Consider the following 11,668-nt stretch of genomic DNA (forward strand, 5'->3'; position numbering starts at 1 on the left):
GGGTGGTGATGACTAGCTGCCTTCCCTCTAGTCCTACACTGCTAAATTAGGGACGGCTAGCTCAGGTAGCCCTCGTGTAGCTCTGCGCGAAATCCATAACAAGCAAAGCTGTACTTAAGAAACTTCATGGTAGACTTTTAACAAAAAACACCTAAATCACAGGAAAGTAGTTTTTAAAGAAAAAATTAACTAGAAGCCTTACATCTCAGTGTGAGAAATTTGATTAATGTTACATTGTTTCCCTTTCCCTGTGATTTTAAATGCAAGAATTTTAAAGTAGTTGTTTCTTAGGCCTTGAAAAAGGTGTCATTTTTCCAAATATTTTCAATGTGATATTGCCTCTGTAATTTTTTTCATTTCTCTTATTTTTTAACAAAAGTTTTAAAATGATATATAAATAAACAATTTTTGTTACAAGTTAAGTAATCAATAAAAAACATTTAAAAACTATTGTTTCTGGATCATTCTATTTCTTATGATCTAGAAATAATCTCATATTTGAAGTCAGATATAAAAATGTGTGCATATACGTAGATCTAATGTGTAAATGGATTTGTGAACTTTTCACAATTCGAAAATTGTAGTTAGAATTATCAAGAATACCAATCATAAATATGCAGAACCATATTGTGAACCACATATTCTGGTTTGTAGGGAACCACAGTTGCAGAGGAAGAAGAAGACCCACGAATTTTAAATAAACGTCATACACGACCAAGATCTCAAGACAGCGACCTTACTGGATCATCCACAGATACTGCTACTATAAAGAAAACGCGTGTTAGCCTTGCAAATCTTCAGAAGGTAAGAAATGTTACAAATTTTGACCATCCTTCCAAATTACTGAACTTTCATTTGCATTTAAAAAAATAGAGTAAGCTAGCTTATAGAATCTTGAGACTGCACAAAACAGGTTAGAATTGCAGTAAATATTGAGCAAGTCAGTTTGAACTCTATAATAACAAAAAATCTTTTATATAGATTATTGTATTAAGATTTCATTCACTTTAACACAGTAGAGCTTTATATATGTAATTATATTATGTATAAAGCATGTAGCTGAATGAATTTTAATACCTTATAGAGAGAGAGAGAGCACAGTAACAAGAGTTATAATGTAAACTGACTTCTGCACAGCATCAGATAGATATGCTTAATAACAGGAGATTCAAACAGGAAATTTACAAAGTGAGCCAAATTTAAAAATCAACTGAGTATTTAAGCAATGTGAGAAATAAGACTGGACATGTGTGATATTGAGTGAAATGATCTTTATTAAAAACAAAGTAGAAAAACTGTTAGTAACTTGCATAGACATGAGATATTTGCTTTACTACTATATCAGTGAATGGATTGACAGCTTTTTTCCCTAAAGATAGATCTCTGTAGAACTATTCACTTTGATAACCAAGTAGAACTGAGAAAGGTATAGGTTATGACTTTACAAGAAACCTCATACCCTTAGTATTGGGCAAAAACTTTGTTGGCACTGGATATAGCAGATGTAAGTGTGGTTGATATATTATAACACATTTTCTTTTGCTTTCACTCAGTAGTTTTCTGAAGAACATAGAAACCCTGCTAATATTTTCATTGCAAATTTGTTCGTTATTTCAAGTAAAAAGAACTTATAGAAGCTTGGAGTTTGAGTCAAAGTTATGAGAATATTTATTAATTGTAATTTTTTATTGTTTTGCAATTATCTAAACACCATACAATAGTAACTCAGTAGAAATCCCACTTAGAAATCCAAGACATTTGACAGATGACATTATAAAAACTAATTTGATATGATATCTGTGGAAGTTGGATATTTTATGTCAATCACATAATACTTCAAGGCTGACTCTAATTTTGACATCTTGTCAACCCACAGACAGGTCCTTATTTTTCTATGCTGAATAGCCTTCATTAAAATTTACAAGATGATTCTAAAAGTTAAAAGATCAAGAAAAGTTCAACAGTTTGTTATTAGATGGTTATTATAAATAGAATATGTTTTATCTAATAAGCAATAGTGGAATAATTCATTTCTAAATATGTCAATATATATTTATAGTTAAGAATGTGATGACTAATTCTACACGCATTGAAAAAAAAAACTACATTGTTATTGTTAAACATTCCAGTAAAAACAGTTCACAGACTTAATTTTTATGCATTGGAAATAATAAAAATATGTTTACCCTCATATTGAGTTGTTAATAGCAAACAGTACTCTTGTTTTCTTTTTAGAATTTTTTTATCCTAGTTTTTATTAGCTTATGGCTAGATGCCTATGCATGTGTGTGTGATATGTACTGAAGGTGTGTGTGTAACTTGTATACTCAAATACAAATATTTTTGTAGTCTTCTTTACATTTGGAACATTTTCAAGTTATATAAACTGTATATTACTGCTGAAATTATACTGTAAAGGTAATTTGTACACTTTGGGCTGTCTATTACTGTACTTAGAACGAAATCTGTATATTAAGAACTAGGTGCCACTTTTAAAATACCACAAACATAACTTATTCATTGTCTCAAAGAATGCTAAGTTAGTCCTTGAATACATTTGTCTTTTCCCAGTATGCCTGCTTTGTTTTTGCAATATACGTAATTCAATTCCAGACACTAAAGTGAAGTTGAAGACAGTAAGGGTAACTAATTATAGTGGTTGAACAATAGATAAGTGCTATCACACAAAGTGCATATTGTTAAAACAGACCTAAATAATTGTTATGATGTAGATGAATGTCTTATACATTTATTATTGTGTTTTCAATGGGAGACTAAGGAACTTGAACTTGGAATGATGTAGTTATTGTTATTAGGTGTTATTTTAGATAATATCCAACACAGGAAGAAGAACTGATGTATAATATCTTATTCACTTAGAAAATTATTGAAATGTAAAGGCATGATTTTAACTCTACAATTATGAAGAAAGAACATAAAAAGTTTTGTCACAATGCAAAATATAATATGATGACTATCTTAACTTATGAAGCAATGATGTTTTAAACTAAACAAACCACCAGCTAATCAACCATACAGCACTTCAGTTATATGCTATTTGTTGCACAGAGTAAGTTGTTATTGGAATACATATGTTTTCATGTATGCATATACCAGCTATGATTAAAATAGTTTAGTGAATTTAGCTATAACATTATGAATATGTGAAATGAATTAACCAGATAGCATGATTTTTGTGGAGAGACTGTATGTCAATGCACATACAAATGGAAAGTAGAATATAAAAATAGAAGGAAAGATGATACATATCTGAATAAGGACTTAGCTGATCTGTAAGTAGCATGAAGTCAAAAAATAGATATGATACTGTGATGCTCAATTTCACAAAACTAGGAATGATTATACTTTTTTTTTACATTCAAATAATTTTTCTTAATTCTCATCTAGGTGTTCTGCATGTTATTATTTGGTGTTTTCAGAAAAAATCTGTGATAGGTCATAAACTTATGCTCATCCTCTATAAAATAGCATATACCACAGTGGTCAATCCATGAAAACTGGTACTTGATTGACCCTGTTTCTGTGTCACAGCTTCCCTGAAATGCAGTTGTATTTAAGGAGTGATACAAGGGCCTCTACCAGTTAGTGTGAGTTAGGGATTAATCTCTTTTGAATATATTATGAGAATGAGTGTAATCTAGGGCTGTGGAACATTGTATTAATAACTTTTGCTTTGACTAAACAGTATGATATCTACTTAACAGTTCTGTCTTGTGTGTAAATGAGATTTCCTTTCTTCTGCAACAACCAGTTGTAGTTTGTGTAACAGAACATTGCAATCTGGTCAATCAAGTTTCATGCTTCTTTGTTCCAGCTCCTCGGTGTGGATTCCTGTACATGGTGAGGGGATCTCCCAGGGAAGGTTCTGTCTGTATAGTTTACCTCTTCTGGGATCTAAACATACACCCACATATTTGTCGTGCATAGCACCCAATAAGGGGGGGGGGATCCTGATGGTTGAGTGGTGTCAGGGGCACTGCAACACACTACTTTGGCCTTGAATTCCTGTAGACAGGTGGCTCGCTCTAGGTCATTCAGCTGATCCTGTTAGGCTTGACTCAACTGAGTGCCAGAGGTGGATGTTCTCAACAGGTTTTGTGGACATTATATCTGGTGCTGGTGTTTGGGTATAGTGCCCACAAAACCCTGGCATTGCTGCACTGTCCTCATTTGACGATGTAGCATGTCCCCTTGTATGATTTTATGGTGGATGGGTATTCAATCTCATTCACCTTATTACAGATAGCTCAAATCATGAAAATAAAAAAACTGATTGGAAAATTACCACAAATTGAAGACTGTTCCACTGCCATCATCATCTCCTATAATTGTACCTCAATTTCTAATTCTTTATTCTTTGTTTGAGAAACCTTTAGGGCAAATTTCTCTCTTTTTCAATCAGCTAAGTCAGTCAAGAAGCTAAGATCTGGGGACATCTTGGTTGAAACCTCTACGCCACATCATAGAGGTCAAAGTCCATCAAGAATATGGCTATTGAGGTAACTTCCCATGCTACCAAATTTCTCAAGAGGAATAATCATAGAGAGGGACTTAACATCCCTTAGTTAGAGATTCTTGCTGGTTTCTCAAACCAAGGAGTTTCAACTGTGCAATGTATCTCTACTCATAAAGATCGAATAATATGACCTACCCAAGTTTTTATTTTGGTATTTAAATTGCCACATATGCCTGCTGCTGTCAAAACAGGTTACTTAACTGTAAGGTACAACCCTATATTCCTAATCTTCTCCGATGTTTCCAATGTCAGCAGTTTAGACACACTAAGACATCCTGTCGTGGTTCTTTGATGTTAAGGTTTCTGTCCTAATTTATATTACATTAAGGCCTTGATCAATTATTATCATTCTCTTGTGTGTCTCCTTATAGGAAACATTCCTTTGACCTGACAATGCTTTCATCCTTTGGCAATTTTTCTTGTACAGGAATGACAGGTTGTGTGATGGATAATTTTTTGTGGGTGTGTGGCACTACTGTTTGACCAGCATGCACCTACTATGTCTGTGCTACTGGAGGCTGTTGTTGTCCTTGTCTCCATTTATCATACCATCATAATTTGTTCTCTCTACTTGTCATCATGAGAGGATTATGGTCAAGTGAATCTTGATGATCGTACTGAAAAGTTGCCAGCTCCGTTCTTCATTTTGGGAGACTTTAATAAACACAAATCCCTTTAGAGTGGTGCTGATATTGATGGGAAGGGTCATTATGTGGATCGTATGCTCTTGGATTACAACATCTCTTCAGTACTGATTCATGTACATATTTTCACACACCTAGTCAGTCTTTTACTACTATTGATCTGTCCATCTGTCCCCCTTCCCTTTTTCTAATGACAGTGACCTATAGGGCAGTGATCATTTTCCCATCATTCTGGGGGAGATCAGCCATGGTTGATTCCACCCAACTTTGAGTAGGCTGAATGGCTCTCCCTCATCACTCTCTCAGAACTTGATCCTTTTGTCATTAGTCTACCCACTATTGCTCCCAGCACCATTTTTAAATTCCATATGGAACTGAGTTAAATTCATAATTTAATTAAACAATTTTACTATCCATGTATTTCAATGAAATTAACATAATAATTTGTGTAATAATTTGAATTTTTATTGTACCTAGGTTATAGTTCCTTTGTTTCAGAGGAAACGTTTAAGAAAAAAACTTAATCTTCCAGTGCCTTCTACACGTAGCCATGAGATTTACAAGCCACATGTACATACTTGGCACAAGTGTTTATAATTGTTAGAAAGAGATCCAGTTACACAATACTCCACCAATGGTCAATTTGAAATTGGCACGCAGTTTTTGTCACAGGTTACATGTAATTGCCGTTAGTATTGTTGTCTGCTTGATCGACTGTAGCACTTACAGTGGTATCTTACCTAAGTATTCCGTAGTTTGACAGACAGTTAAATTGTATTTAATTATTTTATATATTAGTTATTTATGTATTATTTGTGTTTTAAAAATCATATTTGAAAGGTTCAATGATTTTTATAAGTTTAACTTGTTGTCGTCTGGATTGTGAAAGCATATAAACACAGAACATGTACAAGTGCCATCTTGTTTAGACAAATGTGATTTTGCCTAGAGTCTGCTGACAATAACTTCATAAAGCCCCATGAGCATCAGCTGATGTATCAGCATAAATAATAAAAGATAAAGAATTTGAAAGGAAAATTAAAAATAAACTATAAATGAAAAGATAAAGATGTGAAATTATGCATAGGAGACAAAGAAGACTGTTCTAGTGACTTTCTGTGAAAAGTTGAAAGACATGTACATGTTTCCATTTGTTAATTTTAAACATTTCATTGCACTGTATGTTGATGATAATAGACAGAGTTAGTGATATAGTAGAGAAAAGAGAATATAAACATTTATCTTAAAAAACTCTTGATATATCATTTTGGAAATTCTAGAGATTATGCAAGTGAAATGTGAAAACTGTAAGATAATATACAGTATTTTTGTACTCAAAATGAAAATCACCTTGCAGGTGACCATTCAGAGTCTGAGTGCAAATAACTGCATTAAATAATGAATTTTTTTATTACAAGTAGTAGAAAAAAATAAAATTATACATTCTATTATTTTTAACTTACTTACTTTTAGGAATGTTTTATCAAATCTAAAACAATTTCACCCACTAGTTTTATTTTTTTAACTAAATATGATGAGAGTGATGTTACCTTCTCTGTGAGAGCATAGCTGGTGGTGAGGCAGTAACTGATTGTATTGTCCAAGCAGCTGTTTGTACAATTCCCAAAACCTCATCACATTTTCCATGGTATCCTTGTCCATAGTGGACCCCTGAGTGCCAGCATGCACGGAAGGCTCGGTTATGGCCCTGGGATATCTTCTGCTGATTTCCCACTCTTAACAACCACAGCCAGAAGGAATCATGTATTAAGTTCACTACCAGAATTTCTTCTACCACCAGTTCCAAAGTTGTCTGAAACCAGATTTGGAGGGGGATTGGGAAGTATTCTTCTGGTCCCCTTTCGGACTTGCTCTCAAGTTGCCAGGAAGCTGCTGATGTGCTAGGGTATCGTTGATACCCTTAGGGAGTGCTTTTCTCACTTTTCCAATATTTGTATGTCTTCCCCTGCCTTCTTGGCCATCTGGTCATGGGCTGAGAAATTGCCACATTCTCTTCAGTCTCTGTGATTATAATCATCCATTTACGCTATATTGGTTGTACCTGATTATATTCATTATGAGATGCTTTGCCATCTGTCTCTCACCTATCTTGCTTTTTTTTTCTGGTTGTTTTTAACTAGATTTGGCAGAAGAATTTTCTTCCAGATGCATGGCACAAGGCTGTTGTCATCCCTTTTTTTCTAAACTTGGAAAGGATCCCAAGATTCCTTCTAATTATAGTCTTACTGCTTTGATTAGCTGTCTCTGTAAGGTTTTGGAGAGGATGGTTAATGCTTGTCTTGTTTAGTTCTTTGAATCAAACAACCTCCTCACACCCAATCAATGTGTTTTATGTAGACAGTGCTCCACTGTGGACTACCTGGTTCATCTTGAATCCTCAAGAGGGAGCATCTTAGGTCAATCATCTTTGATCCTGAGAAGGCTTACAACCCTACATTGAGGTTTGGTATTTTACAGGACCTCCATTCCTGTGGGTTATTTGGCCATTTACCCATTTTTTTTCTGTAACTTTTTACTTGACAGGCACTTCCTAGTCCATATGGGTTTCCCATTGTCCCGATCCTTTACACGGAAACTTGGAATCCTTCAAGGCTGTTTCTTGAGTGTCAAACTTTTCATTATTAGGATCAATGCTATCACTGAACAATTTCCTCCTACTGTTGCTATCAGCCTCTATGTCGATGACTTAAACATTTCTTGTTGGTTGTTGAATATGGTTTTATTGAGCAGCAGCTACAGACTTCCCTGACTTGCTTGTTGGGGTGGACCACAACAAACAGTTTCACCATCTCATCTTCAAAACCATGTGATTTCTCACTCAATTCTTTTAAATATTTTGAAATAACTGGCCTACTTCTCTTTGTCATCTATTTCTATCCAGTATTTCTGGATTCCTGGCCATGTCTCTGTATTTGTGGGAACCAGCTTTCTGACACTGCAGCTTAATCTGTCTGCTCTGATATTTTTGTAACCCTGCTTGTCTATTATGTGGACTACAGACCTGTGATCAAGGCACAGCTTAATGCCAGTTGGTAGTCAATTTGGAGTGAGCAACTTTATAAGAAGCTTTTCCAGATTAAGCCTACTCTTTTTGTTTGGCCATTTAGTTTCTGTAAGGATCAGAGGGAGGAAGTTGTCCTCTTTAGAGAATGTATTGCCCACTGTTAAGTGAATCATCATTTTCTACTGCAGGAGACATCTGGCAATATGTGGTCTTTGTGACACTCAAGTAACAATTACCCCATTTTGCTTTTGTGCTGTCACTAGGACTGGCAATGGTAGCAAAATTTTAGACATATTTTTTCTCTGGGTTTACCTTTGATGTTGGACAGTGTCATATGGTGACAGATTGTCCAGATTGATCATGTTTTTTAGCTTTTTAAGGGCCATTGACATTTTTCGTTATATTTAGTTTTTAACATCTTTTTATGGTCATTGTTTGTCTTTTACCATGTTTTACTTTTACTTTTATAGTTTGTTCTCTTGTTTACTACTGGTTGTTTGGAGCAGCTAGCCATGTTGCTTTGTGCCAATAAACTCCAACCAATCTTTGTTCCAGTTGACTCTTTCTGGTTCTGTAATTAAAATTAATAAACATTGATGGTAGAGTATTTTCTGAGATTATGTAAAACTTCTGAGGCAAGGTTACAACCTGAGAGTGCAACAAGAACTTAGATAGGCCCTTTCTTGGAACAAGAGATTTTACCAGCCATGATGAGAGCTATGTCTAGTTCACAATCCACTCTTATGGTTTAAGAGGTTGAGAGGAAGCTAAAAGAAACCCCTAACCTGCACTTAGCCATTTATGTGAACAATCTAATGAGGTTACACAAGATTTCATTCTCAAGCTTACCACCTGTCAGTTTAGTTGAGATGCTTATCCATATGTTTAATGAAACACGTGCTGTACCACATGGGTTTTTTAAGGGGAAAGGCTAAAAATGTGCACAATCAACCCATGTACTGAAGCAGAAGAAAAGCCAGTATCAGTTGCATCTGTAGACTCTGCTCTGAAATATCCTTCAGAATCAGTAATTGCCCCAAAGTTTGACCATGGTTCCATTGCAACTACTATGGTTACAAATGGGACAACAGAGCTTCTCAGGCCTAGTTGCCATTTTTGAATTTTCTATGCAGCAGAAGTTGGGCTCACAAAAACATCAGAAACATGAGGGAAGAAACACCTACATCCATTGTGATGTATTTATTTATATAAACTGCAAGTTAATATGGTTGCATGATGCAAATAAGCTCTATCACTAACGAAAATCCAAAAAATTGGTTACTCCAAGATTTAGAGATAAATGAACAAGTTGACATACTGTCTCAACTCAGTTGATTAGAAGGAAAATGCTGGCAATAGATATCTGACTGTCTACTTCTTATAGTCAGTTGATTTACTTTATTTAAGTAAGAGTTGGCTAGCAGCTTTATCCATCTAGCCCATTGGAACCAGCCCTTTTGCAAGGAGATAATGGTGAAAGGACTTGAGCTTATGTAAGATGGTTATACTTGCTAATCAATAATTTCATTGTAAGGCCAACAGTATTGGCTAATAGCTGGATGTGCTCTATTTCATAGAAGCTATGTATATTGAACAGTCACTGTTGTTTAGAACAAGTGCCTCCTTACAGTAGAGGGCTGTATACATTCACCATTGCTACTGTGAGATGTGGAAAGTGCAGAGAGTTGAAAACATTATATTAAAACAATTTGGTAGCTACATCATGTTGCCATGTCTAATCATGCTCTATCTGATGACTGTGAATCTTGATAATAGCCTTACAGTGTAGTTATTTTATTTTTTAAGGCTTTTTCGTAAGGCTGTCATGTCCAAAGCACAAAACTCCTATCTGCATGCTATTCATGACTGGAAGCCATATCTTGGTGAACCTTATCTTGTTAGCTTTATTTCCCTCTAAAGCCAGTACATTTTTGTAATTTGCCCCTGGTGGAGTATTTAACAATGATCATGAATCTCTTCAAAAACATGTTATGATATTCTGCATACCACTTTTGGAAAAGTTTTGCAACCATTGACCAGTAGAAAATGTAACAAGATTTGTTATAGTTATCAAGGTACACATGCACTTTATCAAGTGTCACCATATTTTTTTTGTTCTTGGTATAGTGGAAGCAACTTCTATGCACTTGATTTTTGTCAATTTTTCCATAATGAGATCTTTTTTAATTATGTTGCGTACTATTACTTGGGACAAATGGATGTCTTTTGCCATTGACCTTTATGTTCATGGATTTGCACCTGTTTCAGAAAGCTACACTTTGCTTACTACAGTTGCCGTGTGACTTGTTGCAGGTCACTTTGTGGATTGTTCTGATGCTTAAAGTTGATTGTATTCCTTGTTTACCAATGCCATTAAGTACAAGGTTTATTTATCCCTATGTGGTAGATTATGAATCTATGATCTGAACACATGTTTGGGATATGAGTGTATGAATATTTTGTGTCAGACAGACTGTTATATATCCTTGCTAAAAGTGATCATTTTTAGTGGTATCACCTATCCTGCTGATTTGGAGTTACTTCCCGATAGGTCATGATGCTTAATCTTAAATTGCTGGCTGAACTTCTGACCTGTCACTGGTTATATTGACTTGAAATTTCAGCTCTGTCTTTTGCTATATAAAGCCATGATTCTTGACTAACTTTTACTTGTAGATAGGCCTGACCTCTACTGTGAAACATGCAAGAACTATGCTATTTGACAACAGGTATATTTGACTCGCTGCTGACTCTGAGATCTTTAACAAGGAAAGCTGAGTTAGTGAAGCTCAAAGAACTACCATTGCCACTTAAACAGAGCCAATTCTAGAGACTATCTACTGTTATGACAGACCTGTAACACTTGCCACAAAAACTGTCATCTCAACTACTGTGTCAACAGTGGAGTTAATGATGCAGATTGCGGGCCCATCAGAGCTAGACAGAAACTAGATAGGTCAAAGTCATCAGTGTCATGTAAATTACATGGCTGTACTAGCTCCCTGTCATATTGAAAGAACATGATGTTATACCTTTAAAATATCCATAGGATACTTATTCCCATAACCACTTAGATCACATATCTTCATGACAAGATGTCAGTACGACTGTTGGTAATAGTTGAGAAGGCTGTGTTTTCTGCAATTCCATGTGATTGAGAGTGAAGCCCACAGCATCTAATAAGGAATGATACTTCTGGTGAAGGTGTGAAATTTGAAAAATGTTGTATATTTCAACTGTACATATCTGCATTTTTTATATTTTTTAATTTTTCCATTTTAGATATTATCTGTACTTCAATTTAGTTTTAGCAGTTCTATAGAGTCAAGTCCCATCCTACATTTATTTCAGTTTATTTTATGATTTGCTAAATTTTGTGTTAAGCACAATTTGTTTCTTTCATATCAAAGTGTATTTTGCTATTTTACTTTGATTTTAATAATGGCTGGAGACGGCTTAAAT

General features: G+C 34.8%; 1 protein-coding gene across 1 annotated transcript in view; it reads left to right on the forward strand.

The window, feature by feature from the left end:
• Positions 1-654: 654 nt before the first annotated feature.
• The window catches only part of LOC106468498 (serine/threonine-protein kinase mTOR-like), a gene marked incomplete at its 5' end in the record, with an annotated part of 108,081 nt that continues 97,067 nt past the window's right edge, over positions 655-11,668 (forward strand). Inside the window, one exon of the mRNA XM_013928928.1 lies at positions 655-804. Within this exon, the coding sequence (XP_013784382.1) occupies positions 655-804 (150 nt within the window). The remainder of the gene's footprint in view (positions 805-11,668) is intronic.

The sequence above is a fragment of the Limulus polyphemus genome, unplaced genomic scaffold (assembly GCF_000517525.1).
Source record: "Limulus polyphemus unplaced genomic scaffold, Limulus_polyphemus-2.1.2 Scaffold3027, whole genome shotgun sequence".
Classification (NCBI taxonomy): Eukaryota; Metazoa; Arthropoda; class Merostomata; order Xiphosura; family Limulidae; genus Limulus; species Limulus polyphemus.